Source organism: Silurus aristotelis, assembly GCF_946808225.1.
Source record: "Silurus aristotelis genome assembly, chromosome: 5".
Classification (NCBI taxonomy): domain Eukaryota; kingdom Metazoa; phylum Chordata; class Actinopteri; order Siluriformes; family Siluridae; genus Silurus; species Silurus aristotelis.
Window position 1 is genome coordinate 1471500 of NC_139578.1, and position 21351 is coordinate 1492850.

A 21351-nucleotide genomic window follows, 5' to 3' on the forward strand; every position below is an offset into this window, starting at 1 on the left:
AAAGTCTAATTTTACTAGAACATCTTTTCATGCTAATATTTTAACTCAAACTGTTAAAAATATGGGTAAATCCTTCATGGGGCCAAACTGTAATGAAACAGACATTTCATAAAATTTTCATTCATATTAAAAAATAATTAGAAAAAAGACAAGGCATGTGCTCATAGACATTTATGAAACACAACTACAGGAGTCAAAGGGAGCGATATTTCCTAATGAGCCAGTGATAGGAAGGAAAGAAGTGACATTCAAGTGCCATAATTCGTGGCAAATCATGTGACTATGGCGCACGTCCTGATTTCGCCGAGCGACAACGTCCTTGGATCGAGTGTGTGGGTTAAATCTAATCAGCCAGGTACACAATAATTCGCACTTCTCGTATTAGTGAGCATCAGAAATCTAGAAAGGGGGGTCCACAGGACTCTTATGATCACATATGGAATTGATTTTTACAGCAAATCAGCCGTTCACGATGTAAAACGTTAGCAAAGTAAAGCACAATTAAACCAATGCGATGCAATTATCGGTCCGTAAAAGTGCCGAGTAAGGCATGTGTTCCAAACAGTGTTCCCTGTCTATAGAAAAGTGTGCTTAATGACATACAAAATAGTAACCGCTAACGTCTTTGATAAAGATATATATATATATATATATATACCTGATCAGGAAAAGTATATATTTCTATTTACCTGATCGTAAAAGTGGTAATTTACACTCTTTGGCTGAATAAGTACACTTTGAGTGGAATGCAGTGTGTTTTATAATCACAGTGATATCAAACAGCACTTCCTTTTTCCCATCGAAACGTCATGGAGTGTGTGTGTGGTTTGTTGTGTGTGTGTGTGTGTGTGTGTGTGTGTGTGTGTGTGTGTGTGTGTGTGTGTGTGTGTGTGTAGTGCTGGAATGAGTTAAAAGCGTCCCTGCTTGGCATCTCCGATGGCTCCCCAGACGTCGAACACGAACTCGTCTGGGAAGGCGAAGTCTCCCAGGGCCTGGTCCAGAGCCATAGCGAACTCGTCTGGGTTCACCTTGTCCCGTCCGACCTCCACCATCGTGGCCGCTGCAATATTAAGAGTGATTAGACTGTTACTAAAAATAGAACCTAGATACTAGATACCTAGATACTTAGATACTAACCAACCATGGAGATATTTGGAATGTAATTATAAACAACCACAGTTTTGCATTCAGGGCTTTTATCCAGGTGCCACTCAGATGAGGAGTGTGGTTCCTCTAAAGGTTTCACTAAAAGAGTTTCTTTTTCTTGCTCAGTAGGTATGGAAACTTTTATAGGGGCAAACTGAAATGGTATATTTCTAAATCTGTTTAAAAATTGCTTGACAGATGAAGTGAAGAACACTGAATCTCTTCATCATGGCACCTGTTAGTGTGTGGATTTACTTATTAGGCAGCAAGTGAACATTTTGTAGAAAAAATGGGCGAGCGTAAGGTTTTGAGCCAAATAGTCTAGACGACTGGGTCAGAGCGTCTCCAAAACTGCAGCTCTTGTGGGCTGGTCCTGATCTGCAGTGGTCAGTATCTATCAAAAGAGCTTCAAGGAAGGAACAGTGGTGAACCGGGGACAGAGTCGTGGGCGGCCGAGTGTGGAGTGAGGGCAGGGGCGTGTTGTCCGATCCAACAGTAGAAGGGTCACGAATGTTTTGGCAGCAACAGGGCGACCAACACTGTATTAGGCAGCTGGTCATAATGTTATGCCTGATTGGTGTAAAAGGTAAGTGTCCAGCACGTTCTCACCTAATTCAGTGTCCCGGATGCCCATGTAGCTCTCGAGGAGGTCGTCCACTTTTTTCACTGCCTTTTCTTCAAACTCTGTTGGCTGCACCCAAAAAAAGTGTTCCACATCACATGTAGAAAACGACCAAAAATGTACTTAGACCAAATAAAATGATAACTGAAGAAAACTGAGAACTGAGAAGAGAACTGAGAAATTCCCCCTCCCCAAACTTTACCATTTCCTCTACGGTGGCCGGGCCTTTGGCGCGGAGTCTCAGAGTCTCACGGCCTGTCCCGATCCGGCTCTCCCCCTGAGGCTTGGACCCTTTCGATCTTGGCTCGAGCATCTCTGAAACCAAATGTCAATTTTAATACAAAACTTGGACCTCAGCCTGTCATGTGATGAAGTAAAAGAAGCCCTACCGAACGCCTTCATAGGTTCGACCAGCTTGAGCGTAAAGGACTGATCTTTGGGCAGGTCCTTCAGCATGCGAGCGACCTCATAGTGCCGTGTCCCCACGATGTTCTTCCCATTAATGCACTCGATGTGGTCTCCCACGCAGATCACCTTCACGCTGTCTGCCACGCTCCCCTCCTTTATACGCTACACACACAGGAAAATGTTGGGTTTTGCATAAAGTAAAAATACAGCCATTCAAATGAACCGCAAAAAGCTTTTTTAACACACTGTGTTTGCTGGGCGTTGAGGATTCTGCTTCCTCTTCAAAGTTAACACAGAAATGTCCTGGGTATCTCTTCGTTCAATTAAATTTTAATTCCTCACGCTTGTCCACACAAGATGGCAGACTTTTACTCTTTATAGGAAGTCTGTGTCTGCACTCCCTTCAGACTTCTTATCTAGTTATCGTTCTTATCAGGACACCAGCTAACTCTGTACTAGGTGTTACCCAGAATCCATAGCAGAGGAACATTAGCTTAGATCCTGGAAACATAAAATTCTCTTTCCATTCTACATTTTATGAAGCATAACCATTTCAGGATATGTACCAATTAGTGCAAGGGCATGTTATTCAGTGTCCCCGTCCTCTCTGCTCTCAAACCTGTCCTCGAACAGCCATCTAAACGCTAATTACTCACACCGTTTGTGTAATTAGGAATTTATCTTCTAGCCGTATAAAAGCTAGCTAGAGATTTATCCATGCCATATTAGCTACACCAGTGACACCCCTTGACATCCATGCTAGCGAGGTATTTATAACAGACCAGCCCACTGTATTTATTAATCCTGGACTATTATGTATCACTAGTTAACTTGCATTCAACAGTATTTTCAAATCCCTTGATCTGACCATGTGGGATTATTGTCTGGTCTGCGTCCCAGTGTCGATTCTTATTTTTGACCTTTTCTGTAGGAAAAACACGAGGTTTGGCTGCGGTGGTGGATTTCTACCAGCCGAAATTCTCTGCTACATAAAGCAATTTGAGCAATCCGATCGGCTGCTATTCAGCGATATTTGGTTCTCATTTGCGTAAAGCTGAGTCGCTCATCTTCCTGGTAATCGCAGCAGGAACGTACCGCGATGGAACCCAGGGGTCGCGTTAAGGACGTTTTGATGTCGGGTTGTACCTTGATGAAGGCGTATCCGCCGCCGTTGTCGGTGATGGTGAGACCCAACGCGTCCTCGGCTTTGAACACATCCACCTCCTTTTTGATGCCTTTAACGTGAGCGAAGATGAAGTCCTCCAGGCCGATCTGTCCCCCGAGCAGCTTGTCCATGTCAATTTTGTGTGTGTTCAGGGTGCAGAACAGGATCTGGGACAGGAAGAAATATTCACGTTAAATATTTATACATAAAAACGTGCAATCCCAGTTCCTTATACAATAATTATGAAAGGAGATCAGGGTTATGAATTTTTCAGAAGTGAAACGAAACATGAAATTAAAAACCGCTCTGAAAAACGAGGGATCATTTGGTTGTCCCGGTTGACGTGTATCAACAGATCCATGAGTGTTGTGCTGGAGCCGGCATCCATGCAAATCGCTTCATTTCTCTGGGTGAGGCTCCGTCCAGAATACCAGACTTGTCGTCTAGCCACTAAAGCATTTTAACTCTTCACTACAGTCCAATCTGTGAATCTTACCCATAATGGACTAGAGTGCTAGCTAGCTAGTCAGACCTTTTATTTTTATTCTGGAATGAAGTGTTAATCAAGCAACTTCCTGTTCCATTTACATTATAGCAGCTATAAACTCTCACTCCTTCACACTATTTTTATTTAAAACAAAGACCCGCATGCTTCACTTTGCTGAAACTAGAGACTGGAAACTACATGTGAGGAAAAAGGATGAGATCTAGACATATTTGGTGTTAACGAGCGGCAAAATGTGAAATCTGGCAACTTTGTGGCCGGAGGTGGTCGGTTCTGTGCTAACGTTATGACGCTATAAATACGTTAGGATAATCATGGGCTATTAACAGAATACAAACAACACAATGAGCATCAATTTGCTTGTTTCTAGCAGCCGAATTAGAGTTCTCCCGTGGTGCTCTTTGACCATCGGACAGACGGGACGAGGCATGTGTGTGCGGTCGAGGCATGTGTGTGCGGTCGAGGCATGCGTGTGCGGCCATAAAAGAGAAAGATGGAGGGAGGAGAGGAAGAAAAAACAAAAACATGAATTGTACTAGTTAATGAGGGACGTTTACAAAAACAACAGGCCTGTTTGCTGGCTTTTGTGTATTGCAAGCTCTGTGGACACACATCAGCTGACACACACATTCAGGCATGTTGCCCTTGGTTACCAGAATATATAAAGAGGCCTGGATTAAAGGGAGCACAGGTTGGGGAGGGATTTTAGAATGGAAGGACTCGCTGGACTCACTAAACACACACACACACACACACAGTGCGATCAGTGGCAAATTCACAGACGCCCACAGACCGGTTGCCAAAGCTGCCTCTGACATCAGACACGTCTCACGAGCACAAGATGTTCGTCTTCGTCTAGTCACTCGCACACATCTTCACCAAACTATAACTAATCCCACACTCCTGCTCACAAACACTTCTGCCAAGCGCTTCCTCTCCATGTCCTTACTGTACATTTTTTCATTCGTTCTAAGGACATTTCATGACGAATTCACTGATGAATCACAGAACGTTCTCGACGCCGCGCACGTCAGAACCGGCGTATTACGAGGTAGTGGACTTTGAACTGCTTCGTATCTTTCAAAGCGCTCGACTCAGTTCTTTCATGCGTTGTGTAACAATCCAGGCAGGTTAACATGGTGCTGTGGTTCTGCTATAAATAACCTATGAATTTTTTCTGGAAATCACCAGTGCTAGTTTACATGGCGTTGTATTGGTTAACAAATTGTATCCGGAATACACTAGCAAAAGTATCGCGACCCCTGACTTTTCCAGCCATACGTGGTTCTCCTCCAAAGTTGCAGGCGATTCTTTGGAGAACGAAACCTGTTCCACCCATATGCACAAAGCGAGCTCCAAGAAGATCCCCGATGGAGGGGAAGATCTCCTGCTATCGATTTTCAACCCCATTGAACACCTTTGGGATGAAATGTTCACGCTGACTGCACCCCATGCCTTCTCATCTCCCCTCCATCAGTACCTGACACCCTTGTGTCTAAATGAAATCCCTCACAAATCTCTACAGAATCTAGTGGAACATCTTCCCAGAAGAATGGAGGAATTCTTAACATCGCTGTAAGTCGTAGTGCGAGTTCTCTCCCCATCATAATATGCGTTTCTCTCAATAATGACTGCAAAACAACAAAGACTTTGCACTTGGCACTTCCTGCAAGCAGCTCCCGACTTTACAACTGATGATAAACACATATAACTGAAATGGTGGATTTGAGTATTTCCCCGTCTGATCTCGGGCTGTTGGTTCTGGTTGATTAAATAAATAAATAAATAAATAAAGTTAAAACCATGCCTTATTTTTCCGTTCCATAAACATTAACTGGGTTAAAATGCTGATTCGAACAAAACACTTTGCTCATTAAATAACTGTTTAAAAGGCATGACTGAGACGTTTCTAACGTGAGCGTTGGGGGAGGAGTTACAGCACTCAGGAATTCGTACCGGCCGTAAATTTGGAGTAATCATTAAGCAGAGCCGCCTTCCTCTTTTCGTAATAAGCGGTGTGGAAATAGTCCGGCTGATCGTCGCTCTCGGCTTTACATCCCTTTAGTTTGCACGGGGAAGGCATTGAACTTTGGACCCAAAGATCATGAGTCACCAAGCTACCATTCCTGGGCCCCTGAGCAAGGCCCTCAACCCCATAGCGGCTCAGTTTTTACTTTTTGGACAAATTTATTGCCTGTATACGTTTTTCTTGGTTATAAATATCAAATTCTTTGAGACTTTGGACCCTTATTAGTCTCCAGTCATCCAGACTGAGACCCAGCAGCTGTCTGCGTGTACTTGGCTCCTCATATTACCATTAAAGTGTAAAGTTCCGGTGATGTTCCTCAGCGTTTTGAGCAAGAAGCTTGTGTTTTTCTGTTTTTGCGAGGGCTTTCGGTCGTCCGATTTAACGTTTGGTCACATTCCAATCGGCTAAGGAACAAAAGAGTGAGAAAAAAAATGCACCCGGGGCAGAGGGAGCCGAAGACTTCGTTTTTGTCCCGGGGGACAGTAGGAGGCCTACGGCACCACGCCTGGTAATCGCCATGAATTTCAGCGTTTCTAACCGCTCGGGTATCGCGGTATCTTCTTCTCGGTATGACCTCATGGAACAGGGTTCATTAGTTCAAGTTTGTCACATTTTCTCTGTTTCCTGCTTCTGTTACTGAAATACACACACAGGGTCTGTGTGATGCAGTTTAACAAGTCCAGCATTCAAACTCTAAACAAATGAGCCACACGTCCTCGTTTTGTTGCGCTGACGCTCCTGACGTGTGCGCGCACACACACACACACACACACACACACACACACACACACACAAATTTTACTTAAACATAGCACACAACACACAGAGAGCACACAATTTACGCTCGTAGAACAGAAAGTCCAACGAAGTCCCAAACCGGACAAAATGTGAACAAGTGAACACACGCTGAAAAAGTACAAGTATCTGTAACTGCGGTTCCGAATGGCGCACTGATCCTGCTGAGAGGGAAAAATGGTCCTGAACGCCATTTCTGAGCAAATCGAAAACAAATTCTGTAAATCATTTGTAAATTTTTCTTTTCCCATTAGGGGTCGCTACAGCGGATATCTGCACGTCTAAACTAATAATACGATCGTTCTAACTGTTTGAAGGAGTCTCCAGTGTCTGCGTTTGGAGACGGCCGGCATTTTCTGACACAGGAATCGCTTGTATTTTAAAGGCATGTGGACACGATGATGACCCTCTGGGGGGGGGATCCGTAGCTCCGCCCCAATGTCTCCCCAGATGTTTCATTTCTTATCCTTACAATACGCTGAATTTACAAACAAACCCTTGTGGATCATTCCTGAGCAGGACGTGAGGGACTTCCTCAGTGAGAGAAAACCCTGAGGTGGCGATCCTTCTTCCTGTTAAATGATCTAACAGTTAAGATGATGGGACACACCAACAACAGCTAGCAGGATGTTCGCTTTATTTCCAGTCCATTCTTTTCCACCCATATGTGGTTCTTCTCCAAAATGTTACCTCAAGGTCGATTGTATAGGACAACTTTGGATGCAGGACATTTTCCCATCGTTTGGACTACGAGACTTAACCTGTTCCAGCATGAGATTTGGGCATGAAGATATGCTTTACATGGCTTGGACGTGTGTAGAAGATCTAAAACCCTATTGAACACGTTTAGGATGGATTTTTCTGCAGGCCTCCTCACCTCACCTCCACCAGCACCTGACTTCACTAACACCCTCATGACTGAATGCAATCTCTCACAAATCTCCACAATATCTAGTGGAACATCTCCCCAGAAGAAGCTTATTATAAGAGCAAATGGGGTGTAAAAGCGCAGGTGTCCACACACTTGATGTGTCAGCTAATAATGTTTTGCTAGTTTGGCGTGTAGCATTCCTTGAGGGTAGGGTGGGAATCTTCTCTTTTGTACCTTCAGCAGCACCTGGGTATCAGTTTATTACCCTGTTTTTAGTTCAAATATCTTTATCATCAATGTCCTCGGTATTTCACACGTTACTCATTAGCACAGTGGGTTTTTTGACGCAGCGAAGGATTAATGACTGACTCAGAGCCGAACACGTCACGCTGTTTGCGTCGCCATAAAGTTTTGGCACCTCGTGCTCACACCCTTGTAGCCTGACTACCTGCTCGACTGGTTTCACAGAATCATCCGGAATGAAGAAAACTTTATACAATCCTTATACATCATATACTACAACATGTCCATTATATAGATTACAGATCTTAGAGTTACACTTCCTCTTTTCTCAGGTGACCATGAACACACCATGAGATGCTGTATTCGATTATATACTTGATTATTTTATTGTACATCAACAGCAGGATAAACCACGCTGAGAAATCCTGAGAAAATCTGTGTTCACACTATAAATCTCCAGATCCGGATTTTATTCTGAACCTACAGGATCACCTGGATACCAAAAGGTGTACCCGGATACCTTGTTGTGGAAAATCCTCAACAAACCACACACACACACACACACACTGGGCGTCCTTCAACCAACACACACCCCGATAAGCCACGTTCTGCACATAGTTCGGATGAAAGGAAGCTGAAGGGAAACACACCTCATTCACAAACTCTTCGGGGGAAATTAATTCGGATTACTGATCCCGAAGCATGTGTAATGTGTTTTATTGGGAATAATCTTGGGTTAGAGGAACAAGTGGATCCGTACCTGTGTTTTTGCACACTTCGGTTTGACTGGTGCACAACTGGTAGAAATATAAAGCATATGGTTTAACTATATATCAGGTGCACCAGGTGTGTGTGTGTGTGTGTGTGTGTGTGTGTGTGTGATGATGCAATGACAGTCTAGTACACTTTTTCCACCTGAACGTGCCAAAGCTCTCCATACACTCTGACTACCTCTATGTGTGGGTGAGCTCGTGCAGTATGCACCTGTGCACGCTCTTGGTGTGTGTGTGTGTGTGTGTGTGTGTGTGTGTGAGTGATACCTCAGTGGAGCTGAGATTGAACGCCTCGGCGATTTTGCTGTACAGCTCCTTGACGTTACTGAAGCCCTCGATGCGGCCGGTGGGGCTGCCGTGCGCGAGCTGCGTGTGGAACACGAGTTTGGGGCGCAGGTTTGCGGGCGGTGGTGCGAGACCTCCACTGACTCCTCCACCAACACCACCTCCACCTCCTCCTCCACCACCACCGTTCATCGCCGCGCTCTTCCCCGCGTGTCCTCCTCCTACTCCTACACCACCACCACCACCACCACCACCGACCTCCTCATTCTCCACCAGGCTCGAGTTCTCCCGCGACTTCTTCTTCCTCCTCAGGCCCAGCGGCATCGCGTGGCTCCTTCCTCACCGGGGAACCGGCGGTGAGGGACACGGCACGGGAGGAGGGAATGTGTTTAAATAAAATAAACAAATAAACAAAAAATATCGAACTCTATAAATAAACAACTGATCCGCGCGGCAGGTACTGAGAGCGCGCGCCCGAATACGGCAACCTGTAGAGCTTTCAGACTGATTTAGTTTTTTTTTTTTTATTATAATTATTTCTTTTAAAAAAACAAACAAAAACGTCTCTATGCGCGTGAATCTTACCGTAAAACCGAAAATAATAATCAAAATATATATCCGATAACAAACATAAAGCAGGTTTCCTCGGGTTTTTTTTCCTCCGCCTATGAAACTCCGTGAATCGGTGCACCAACAACGGCGCCCGGGTGCGCATGCGCACAGAGAGGCGCGCCTACGTCAAACCGAAAAGTCATTTTACCTGTGTCAGGTGGAGCGCGTGCGTCGGATTATTCTCGCGCGCGGCACAAACGCTGACGTAGAGCAACTAACAAACTAAACATTTAATATACGTTTATTATATATAGAGATATAAATATTATAACTAACATTAAATATAAATATATGATAATATAGATAAAAAATTGTAAATAAATACTAATTATAAATGATTGATGATTGAATAAAATAATAGGAAAACATTACTATATAGTAATAATATTTTAATATTGTTATATTATCATTTATAATTAAGAATAAATATTATTAGTTGTAATAATCAAAATAAAAACAAATGAAACAATTGTGTTATTTCCGGGTCGGAACACACCTGCTCCATGCTGAAGGGAAATATACCTGGTGAACACGTGCCCCCTAGCGGGGACATGTATTATAGCAGCATACACTTGACAGCTGCACATTTCACTGCAGGATCTGGATGGAAGTCTGAAGTAACAACATTAACAATCTCCCAATATAGATTCTCTTTTTATTCTTAAAATGGTCTCAGTTAAATATTTTGTTAATAAAATTTAATTCAAGTAGACATTAGGTATCATATGTATAAGCACACAGACAAACACTAGTACAAAACACGTTTTTTTTGTGTCTCGCTGCGTAACTAAAAGCGTAAGAATAAATATTGCACTTTTTTTATGGAACATTTAAATGACAAAAATGCACCTGTACATTCCACCGTTTTGAAATTTATTGCTGAAATAAATATCTCGGTTCAAGGCTTTTTAGCAAACTGATTACAAGTCGGGAAATTCATAAAAAAAAAAAAATTATGAGTTTGAAATAAAGCATAGGGAAGAGAAAGTTTTTTTCCTCTGTAAGCTTTGCAAGGATACGTGCAGATATTTTTTCTTCCCAAAATAAAACGTTAGAAAGCAGCCATGAAAAATTCCAATCAGGCTGCACTGAAACTGCCAGTAATAATAATAATAATAATAATAATAATAATAATAATAATGTGCTGTATATTTCAGTATATTATATAATAATAATAAAAAAAAGATATAATAAAATTATTATTAAATATAATAAATTATTATCACGGCCACTCCGGCGTTCCCCATTTAGAGAAGGTAAAGAACACAGAGTATCGGAGTCCAATCTGATGTTTACTTTCAGACATGGAGATTGCACTTGCACGTTTATGACCTTATACGGGGTAAAAAAAAAAAATCTGGTTGGGGGATGGAGGGAGATCGACAACGATGACGTGGCATCGTCGTGGCACAGTCCTGCTGCGGTTTTCCCCTCACGAAGCGGGTAAATGGCGTTTCAGGACGTCCTTGGCGTTGGACGGCAGACTGTCGGGAAAGTTCACGTCAAACTCCACGATGAGGTCTCCTCTCTGCTCGGGGTTCTTGGGAAAGGGAAGCCCCTGTCCAGCTACCGTCTTCCTCATACCCGGTTTGATGACCTCCGTGATCTTCATGTTGCACGTTTTCCCATCTATCGTGGACACCGTGACCGAGCATCCGCACAACGACTGGAATCGGAAAAGGGGGAAAAAAGAGGTGTGGATACTTAAACATACTCAGGAAACGTAAAAGAAAATTTACGTCTTCAATTCCATTTTCAATTATTACACAAGAAGAGCAGTAGAACAGAGCGCTGCATCACACAGGAATCTCATACAGCTGGAATGAATGTCATCACTAAAGCAAGAAACCCAATGAACACAATTCAACACCCCTCCTTTCACTGGAGCCGCAGCAGCACCGCTTGCATACACCGTGGACGAAAATCGATTTCATCTCCTCTCTCAGCTGTCGTGGAAACGAAAAAAAAAACAGCTATTATATTCACACGGATATATTTGAGTTTGCGCAGTTTGCTACAGATGCGGATTGCAAACTCTGACTGGCGCGATCTCTGATTATCCAATCAAAAGGACGGGAAAACGACGAAGTGTTTCGCCGCCTGCTGGATGGCCTCTGAGATTTTATATATATCACTACAATCATTTTCATGAGAAGACCGCCCGGCTTTGACCTCCCGTCTTTTCGCTGTGGCGTACGCGGATCCGTTCTTGAGTCCGGAATGCTTATGTGGGTGAGCGCTCGTCTTTTGGCACTGAACAGCTGAGATCATCTCACATGGCTCATACTCCACATTGCATAACACTCCGAAAGTAGACAAGATGCCTCCTGCCGTAATAACACCCCGAGTGCACCCGAGCGTCCAAAACTCTACAATCCGTAACAAACGTCCATCTAATAATAGCTGCAGAAATCTGACGGTCGTGAGGCGTTGATTCATTTTTGACACTTTATAACATACAAACATCAGCAGCGCAACTGCAAGCGAATATAAAAACGACGTCTCTGGTGTTCTGAAATGATGTGATCACATACAGAGTGGGAAAGGAAACACCGCCAAGTAGTTTATTTCTTATTTTACTATACATGATGGACAGATGTTTGTGGAAACCTGAGCATAAGATGCTTGTGCTTCTTTTTTCAGTCCCCATTTGCTTTTACAACAAGATCCACTCTTCTGGGAAGATGTTCCACTAGACAATTCCATGCTCCCATGTCCAAATACGTCCTATACAACTGTGTGCCTCAAACTGTGTGGTCACAGTTTTCAGAAGAGCCACATGCAGCTGGAAAAGTCAGGTGTCCCAATACTTTTCTGATCACCTTTCATGCAGGAGACTGAGGGCCATATTCATTTTGTCTTGACTGTGTAGGGATTAGTTTTGTGTTGATTTCTACTGTATGGAAGTTTCAACAAAGACTGTCAACATCTGTAAACATCTGGCTACACAACTCAACAACTCAGGCAGATCTGTTCCCATCCTTGTCTTCTGTAAACATATTTTAGTCTTCAAACATACAGAAACTGTACCATATAACATCTATTAACACATCTGGAAACATAGTCCTGAATATCTGATTTGGAAACAGCTGTAAAAAAAAATTCATCCGGATCTTGAACATGTGTACACATCAGTCGATAGCACTCGTCTGAAAACAGAAATATGACTCTCTGTGTCGGTTAACATGACAACATCTGTACACCGCATCTGTTCAAATGAACCTCCGACATCTATGACCCTGAAACATTTGTAAAAACAAGAATCTATAAGTATGACCCTCAACATCCACAAATCACCCAAACCTGAAACATCTGTAAGCATCTGTCCGACAACCTCATGCTCTATTATCACGTGTAGACATCTTTTAATATGATAAGCAGCCTCAACATTTGTAAATGTCTCTAACATGACCATGAACATCTGGAAACGTGTACTTACCTGATACTCAGCAGCTGTTAACATCTATAACGTGACGATGAACATCTGTATACATCCACTAACTCAAACTCAACATCTGTAACTGTCTGTTAACCTGTCCTTCAACATCTGTACACGATTCTCCACGTGTAAACATCCATTTCCATACCATGATCCTTCACATGTGTAAATATCTGTTTCCATTAAACCTAACATCTGTAAACATCTACTGAAACAAAAAACCCAATATCGATTTTCAACATCTGTAAAGAAGATGCTCCTGTTTATCAGCACAACCCAACAAATCTATAAACGTTTATGAACATGACCCTCAACATCCGGAAACATCTGTCAGCATGACCCTCAACATCTAGTACCATCTGGTCAGATGACCATCAATAACGGTCACCCTGAACATCTGCAGACATCCTGTATCTAGCAGCTGAAACATCTGTATAGAGTGTGTAACAGTGTGAGACAGATGTGGCGGTTGGAGCCGGGATGCCCACCTGGCGCAGGCTGATGCGGACGGGGTAGACGATGTCGGACCCTTCCCTCCTGAAGTGTGGATGCGGCTTGTCCTTGATGACGAAGACGATGTCGGCAGGGATGCAGCCGGGAGACTCATCGCCCTCACGGGGAAACGTGATCTTGGTGCCCTCTTTCCAGCCGCGCTTGATCTCGATGGACAGGATCTTGTCCTCGGTGCGTGTGGTGCGGCCGTCGGCGTTCAGGCGACGTCGCGAGATCTTCATGCGCTTGGTGCAGCCGTGAAAGACCTCCTCGAGAGAGACGCGCAGTTCGTGGTGGATAGCCGGGTCCTGCTTGCGCCGAGGCTGTCGGTCACGAGGAAACCCGTTCAGGTTAAAACTGGTGAAGGAGCCGAAAGGGTCCCCGGTGTCCACCTCCATTTCCTCATCGTCTCTCCCGTTCACCTGAAATCAGAGCGATGCGAATTACATCGGACACTTACGAATATGATACCATGCAGTAACGGCTCTTCCCCTCACTCGTGTCCTCACCTTTCGGCCAAAGAACATCTCGAAGGGATTGGTGCCACCAAAGAAGGTGGCGAAGGTGGCATGCGGGTCGCCGTGGAACGTGTACGTGAAGGTGCTGCCCTGGCCATCGGTCGCTCCTCCTCCTCCACCTCCGCCTCCACCTTTTAAACCTGAACACCGTGAAAATATTATTCCAACAGTTTGAAACATCTGTTTAAAAATCTGAAGCACACCCATATTATAATCAATCAATCAATCAATCAATCTGACATATACAGTATAAGAAAAAGAAAACAATCAAAACCAAATGCAAACAAATGAGACTAGCTAGTCAATGATGTGCAAAAGTAATGGTCCCCTCTAAAAGCAAAATTTCGAACAAAGTGAAAACTGTACATGCGAGCGGGAACCGAGCTGCACTCTGACAACCTCTGGTTTTCCTTTCCAAGCTTTAATCTTCATCGTAAACTCTCTAGAACATTTCATTTGCGGCCGTGCTCGATGCAGATTCTGTTCTGAGCCGAGCAGCACATGGGAACCAACCGAACCGAACCACAAGCACAATATGATTGTTCTGAGGATTCACTCGTATCAATGCTGTGAAGTCGCACTGTCACTAATGCTCATCGCGTCCTCTTCCACTGTTTACTCGCCATGTCGGGTTCAGCTCTCTCTTTTTTTTTTTTGATTTGTGGGTGTGGCTTAGGCATAGGTGCTGCTGATTAGTATTTATAAACATGTGCATTAAATAATTAAAAAAAATCTGAAAAACCTTCATAAATACACACTATATGAACATAGACACTGGGACACCTGGCGCTTCCAAGCATATGTACTTCTTCCCCAAACTTTCAGCACACAGTTGGAGGCACTCAGGACATCCTGGGACGTGCTAGAATGCCCAAAGTGCACAAAGCCAGCTTCATGAAGATCTGCTTTCCATGGGTTGGAAAGTGTGTGGAAGGTCTTGAGCGAATGGATTTTTCAAGCTCACTGCACCCAAAGCCTCCTCACCTACATTAGTATCATAACTGCAAATGTTTTGAAGTCATTTCCTTATGTTTGAGTAATTGATTCAATCGCTTATGGTGTTACCGAATTGTCGTATCGCGGTACAGCACGGAGGTACCGATATATCGCGCCAGCCGTTGTACCAGCCTCACCGCAACAGCCACGTTGTCATGGAAACACAATATATTTTTTTGCCCCAATATGGTTATTATCCCCGACAGGGCCGTTTTATTTAATATATCAACCCCCTATAATAATCCCTATAATAATCCCTATAATAAACAGGAATCCTTTACCTTCTTCTCCATACTGGTCGTATATGTCGCGTTTTTTCGGGTCGCTCAGGACCTCATAGGCTTCGGCCACCTCCTTGAATTTCTCCGCCGCGTTGGGAGCCTTGTTCTTATCCGGATGCCATTTCAGAGCCTGTTTTCTGTATGCCTTCTTAATATCCTCCTCAGCAGCTCCTTTCGAAATGCCCAGGATTTTATAATAATCCTTCCCCATTGTTTTATCTGTGCGCGCGTTGGTGTGTGTGTGTGTGTGTGTGTGTGTGTCCTCTAAAACACTGGCTGATCAAAATCCCGTCCTGTCCGAATCAGTCCCTATAAATACCCATAAACCCCACAGGGTTCTCTCCGGGGCTGACACTGTGCTCTTATGGGTTTTTCCTCCCTGTTGCTCCTTTAAATAGCCGGGCTGGATCTCCCTCTTCCTCCTCCTCCTCCTCCTCCTCTTCCTCCCTCCTCCTCCTCATCATCTTCATCTGGGGGCTCTTTCTAGAAAAACCAACGTCATTTCCTCCATCTTCCGGACCCCCGATACATATTCGAACCCTTGTACCAGGTCCTGCATCCAGAACTCAGGCTTTTAAATAATTAAATATACACCCCTATACAGGGATCGGGCTTAGGGGGGGGGGGGGCGTGGCTTATTTGTGACGTAACAACTAATTTAAATATGAATTCTTGCGTCATTTTCCCCCTACGTTTCAACCGTCTGGGACTGAGAAAATAAAGGGGAAAAAAATGTTTGTTTGTATTTTTTTTATTTCCCGTAGTCATGTGACCCCGAAACGAAGAAGATGAAACAGCGTGACGGAAACAGTGCAGCGTTTTTTGTTTTTTTTCAATTCGAAGAAAAAAAACGAAAGCCACGTATAAATGTGAACGCGGCTACATTAAACGTGTCCCAATTATTAACATGATTTATTTTAACCAATGAAACCTGATTACCGTTAACGTCCAAAAAGCTCCACTCGGATATTTTCAGTGCTTCACCTGCTAATTGCAGATACAGTTAGCGAGGATGTGACTTACGCTAGCGCCAGAACGATAGAGTTACAGCTTTGTAAACACGCAACGTCTTGGCGAAGTCATTTGTAAGGACGTTAGCTTAATGGTGTGAAAATTGAAAAATTGGCATGAACATGGACGTGGTTATATGTTATTAATGCTACTGTGATTTTTTTTGCTGTAGTTTGTTTGTGTTGATCTGCAACTCGTTAATACGGACGGATAAATCCCATTTTGAGGAAAATAAGTTGGGAGCGTGTTTGAACACAGCCCAGGGCCTGCCATTATTAGTCCAGACTGCAGCGTAACTCACTGAGAACGTCAGCGTACCGGGGGGGAAAAAACCCGCCGCGGACTTCACACCGCTATGCCTCATTCCCTATAAATAGAAAATCTTGTTACGTGTCATTTATAGGCCCTGGTGTTATTTTTGGCGGTAAGCACAAAGCAGAAATGGCTGATTATATCTTCATTCGTTTCACAATAAATCAGTTCCCCCAACATTCGAGTGAGTATATTTACATCTCTGGGGGTTTTTTTTGTTTAAAATGATTTGACCAAATAAGGCCAAGGCTATGACGTCATAACTCCCGCTGGTAATTTTTGTGGTAACGCACAGTAAGACAGTGTCGAGCATTAATTCGGTGATGGCGCCCCCTGCAGGCTACATTTACATCATACAGCGCTCACGTAACAAAAACTTCCACAAAGTATTTCATTTTAGTTTAATAACGTTCTAAAATCTATATAAAAACGATATAAATGTTTATAGCTCTCTACATTAATAAAAATTATAATAACATTTTTATATAATGATAATTTCTGTGATTACGTCATTAATATAACACTTATTATTTAACATACACTTAATAACTTGTTATAACTCCTTAAATCTTATTTATTTATTTATTTAGATTTTGCACATATTAGAGTTTATAAAACATATTAGAGTTATTTAACTTTTTTTTTTAGATAATGTAAGGATTATATGAAAGAAAAAAAAAAGATATATCCGCTTATCCGCTGTTATTGCGTTGTTTATCCGTTAGAGGATAAACGCGTTCTTGTAAATGCGGAAGTGACGGACGGTAGACGACGTGGCTGTGTGACGTAGACATTTTTTACATTGGACACCCTCATTCAGGAAAAATCCCGCCTTCTATTACAGGATTGGTTAACAGTCTCTACTTTCTGCACCTTGATTAGTTCTATTGCTAGAGAACCGCGGTCGGGTGTGAAAAACGAGCCAATCAGTAAAAAGAAGGCGGGGCTTTATCGAATGCGGATAGGAAAAGAAGCGAACTCAAGTCATAGCCGGTAAAGCAAGATGGCGTCTCAGCAGGGAGAAGTGGACGAGCTGTTCGATGTTAAAAACGCCTTTTATATCGGAAGTTATCAACACTGCATCAACGAGGCACAGAAAGTTAAGGTATTACCGCGTTGTGGTTTAGATAAATAAATAAAAGTTAATAGAAGCACTAATTTGTGCTGACTATTAGCTTTACATAGCAACATCAAGATGAAGCAGCTGTGTTAGGACTCGGCTAGCTGTCTTTATTTACGAATTAAATACTTATTATTTGATAACAAAATGATTATAATGTCCTGAAACCGATGTTAGGGGTTTATTTAGGAAAGTTGTGACAGCATATCGCAGAGCAATAGACATAACAAGCCTGTGTCCAGATATCGCGATGTTCTCGCGAGACTTCCCGACTCACAATCAATTAACTCTTAATTATTAGAGGGGAAAAAACTCAATACATGATTTTATATCAGTGAAAGAAGTTTGTAATGATACAGAATTTAGCGAATAAATCTAATTAGTACAAAATGATGGTTTCTGTATTTCTTTCTTTTTTTTTTTTTATGTCCGAGTGATATTACTGCTTTATTTTACAGACCTCTGGACCAGAGAAAGAGCTGGAGAAGGATATTCTCCTATACAGAGCGTTCATCGCACAGGTACGAGTGTTTCTAAAAATGGTTTATTGTTGCAGTGACGATCAACGATACAATCATTAGTCATTGATATCATTCAGTACAACAAGATGGACAGCATTTCCCATCACGTCTTCTTGCACCAGACTCAAATTATTTGGGCATTTTGTTATTTTATTTCTATAAAAGTTGCTTAACTTTTCTCTTAGGTATTAATAGAGTTCGAGGCACTGGATAGTTGATTGCTGGAACTATCAGCTATCGGCAAAAATCCATACTGATAGTTTTTCCGGGTCCGCTATCATTACGAGAGTGGCCTCTAGAGGCGAATCACTGACACCACGTGCTGTTTGTTTTTGCACACGTTGACCTCTAGATATTAATGCTGCCTAATTATTTGTTAGATTCACTCAACAACCATATGCAAGAAAAAATGTCATTATGAAAGTCATAATGCTGTTTTAATAGGCGTGGACGTGACTTTGAGGCAGCAGCGTGAGAATCCTGTGTATGTCTGAATTCTTAGTGCAGTGACTTTCTTTTCCCTCCACAGAGGAAGTATGGAGTGGTGCTGGAGGACATCAAGTCGAGTTCCTCTGAGGAGCTGAAGGCCGTGCGGATGTTCGCGGAGTACATGTCCAGCGAAGCCAAACGGTGCGTATCCACGTGTTTACCATGAATCCATCTTACTGTAAAAAAAAACAACAAAAAAAAAAAAACAGCTTCTACACATGCTGGGATATGTGAAGAAAAAAATTTCACTGTGCTGTAATGTATATCAATAAACAGCACGTAGCATTAATGATTCGCCTCTAGAGGCCTCCCTCGTACTGTATAATGCAATCTGGGAAAAAATAGCGGTTTGTATTGTTGCTGATGGTTTTGGTAATCAACTATCAGTGCCGTTTAATCGCAAAACCGATGAATCGGTCGACCTCTAGGAAAAACCATGTAGAATACAAAGGAAAGAGTTATGCAGTTAATCCCAACATGAAATTGCCAGGGATGCCATCGTGACGGATCTGGATGGGAAAATGAGTAAGAGCGTGGACGTGTCCAACACCACCTTCCTTCTGATGGCTGCGGCCATCTACCTGCACGAGGGGAACACGGACGCGGCGCTGCGCACGCTGCACCAGGGCGACAGCATCGAGTGGTTGGTGTTCCAAAAATGCTTTTATACTCCTGGAACGTTCTGTGAAAGACATACAAGTCTGATCTGTGTGTGTGTGTGTGTGTGTGTGTGTGTGTGTGTGTGTGTGTGTTTGTGGCAGCATGGCGATGAGTGTTCAGATCCTTCTGAAGCTGGACAGAGTGGACGTGGCGAGGTAGAGGGTTTCTTGTTACTGATACAGTGTAACGTATAATGTTTTCCAGCTTGCTGTGAGGTTCTGACACACTTTCGTGCGCATGTGTGCAGGAAGGAGCTGAAGAAGATGCAGGAACAGGACGAAGACGCCACGCTGACTCAGCTGGCCACGGCCTGGGTCAACCTCGCCGTCGTGAGTATAAAGGATGTCACTGCACGTTTTCCTGATGCATCACAATATGTGTATTTATTTGTATTATTATATAAGTGATGATAATAATAGTGAAATGTTTCCCTCTGGCACAGGGGGCTCCTTCCCTACACGATATACAGTCACTGTAACGGAAAAATCACCGCGATCTCGGTTTAAAATCCCCCTGAGAGCGTGTGAACTGTTTCCACAGGGAGGCGAGAAGCTGCAGGACGCCTTTTATATCTTCCAGGAGATGTCCGATAAATACTCGCCCACTCTGATCCTGCTGAACGGCCAGGCCGCGTGTCACATGGCCCAGTGCAAATGGGACGAGGCTGAGTCGGTCCTGCAGGACGCCCTGGATAAGGTTCGTACCTCCATTTCTGCGTCTACGCTTTCGTTGCCAGTCGTTTCCCAAAAGTCGCTCATCCGCACCGAGACGTCTGAAAACGCTCACGAAGCAGACTCTCCTAACACAGACTGGTCGTTAAGTTGTGTGGCAGCCGTTTCCATGGCAGTACAGCGCCCCCTACCGTGCTACTAAGCACAGAAAAAATGAGAGCTTTTGATTCCGACATACATCAGAGATTGTAACGTAACGCATGCTGTAGTTTTGGTGTATCGTTATTTCACATGCTCAATATGGTCTTTAAAACCTTTAGTGAAGTCTGTAGATTTGAGTCTGAAAAATGTGCAGAAACCCTGCTGTAGGACGGAGGAACGTTTCCTGATCTGAGACATTTATTTTCTGTCATTTTATAAATTGTGATAAATTGAATTGATATTTCTAACCCCACCCTACCATTTCCACCACCTGTAGGACAGCAGCCACCCAGAAACACTGATCAACCTGATCGTCTTAACGCAGCACCTGGGGAAACCTCCTGAGGTGAGTCCTTATTTTTTTCTTTTCCTTTAATTTTCCTGTCATCCTGACACCTGACCATGTGCGCTTTTTTCCATCGAGGCCCTTTTTTCCTGTAATAAAAAGCTCCACTCACACACAGATGTTCCACTGGATTTTGTGTGAGATTTACTTCAGCCAAAGGGCTGTTAGTAAACTCGGGTGCTAATGGAGCTGAGATGAGGTGAGTTGTTCAGTAGCTCTCTAGAAGGCCACTCAAGAGCTTCCACACACATCCAGTTCATATAAAGCAGATCTTCATGGAGCTGGTTTAGAAGCCACAGAATCCAAAGACTTCTAATACAATCGTGTTGGTAGTAACGGTTTGGGGAAGAACCGCATATGTATGGAATAGTTAGGTGTCCCGAAACCATTGGCCTTACAGGGCATATGAAGAATGAATAGATAACACAGACAGATGTTGTGATTTCCATTTTTTTCCCTCGTGTCTATACAGGTCACGAATCGCTACCTGTCTCAGCTGAAAGACGCCCACAAGTCGCATCCGTTCGTGAAGGATTATGTCGCAAAGGTAAGTCTGTTCCAACTTCCTCCGTTATAATTAAAGAAAGAACTAAAGCCTCTTGTGCCATGACCCGTTACTAACGCAGCGTAAAGAAAAGCTTTGGTGACCCCTGGTTCTGCTTCTCACCCCCAGGAGAACGATTTCGACAGACTTGTGATGCAGTACGCTCCCAGCGCCTAAACACATCTGGCTCCTGACATTCTGAACACACACACACACACACACACACACACTGTTTTGTTTGTAATATGTTTTATTCCTGTATACCGTTCGAATAAATTCCTTTATACCCCACAGAA

At 43.3% G+C, this 21351-nt stretch overlaps 3 protein-coding genes across 4 annotated transcripts; 1 reads left to right on the forward strand and 2 right to left on the reverse strand.

Annotated features, from left to right (window-relative positions):
- Positions 1 to 862: 862 nt before the first annotated feature.
- gipc2 (GIPC PDZ domain containing family, member 2) lies at positions 863 to 9567 on the reverse strand. The gene is made up of 6 exons (XM_083540932.1): positions 8825 to 9567; positions 3323 to 3508; positions 2158 to 2338; positions 1971 to 2083; positions 1756 to 1837; positions 863 to 1060 (listed from the first exon to the last, which is right to left on the reverse strand). The coding sequence occupies exons 1-6, from the start codon at positions 9164 to 9166 to the stop codon at positions 909 to 911; spliced, it is 1056 nt and encodes a 351-aa protein (XP_083397058.1). The 5' UTR covers positions 9167 to 9567; the 3' UTR covers positions 863 to 908.
- Positions 9568 to 10815: 1248 nt separating this feature from the next.
- On the reverse strand, positions 10816 to 15737 carry dnajb4 (DnaJ heat shock protein family (Hsp40) member B4). The gene is made up of 4 exons (XM_083541132.1): positions 15181 to 15737; positions 13895 to 14043; positions 13382 to 13807; positions 10816 to 11120 (listed from the first exon to the last, which is right to left on the reverse strand). Exons 1-4 carry the CDS (start codon positions 15389 to 15391, stop codon positions 10887 to 10889), a joined length of 1020 nt encoding a protein of 339 aa, XP_083397258.1. The 5' UTR covers positions 15392 to 15737; the 3' UTR covers positions 10816 to 10886.
- Positions 15738 to 17448: 1711 nt separating this feature from the next.
- Positions 17449 to 21351, forward strand: cope (COPI coat complex subunit epsilon). Of its 2 annotated transcripts, none has more exons than XM_083541128.1 (10): positions 17449 to 17608; positions 18082 to 18144; positions 18674 to 18774; positions 19124 to 19276; positions 19395 to 19448; positions 19541 to 19654; positions 19713 to 19989; positions 20443 to 20511; positions 20984 to 21058; positions 21185 to 21351. In XM_083541128.1, the coding sequence occupies exons 1-10, from the start codon at positions 17507 to 17509 to the stop codon at positions 21230 to 21232; spliced, it is 1056 nt and encodes a 351-aa protein (XP_083397254.1). In that variant the 5' UTR covers positions 17449 to 17506; the 3' UTR covers positions 21233 to 21351. The 2 variants fall into 2 exon arrangements, with proteins under 2 accessions (XP_083397254.1, XP_083397255.1); XM_083541129.1 differs by having other exon boundaries at positions 19541 to 19622; positions 19834 to 19989.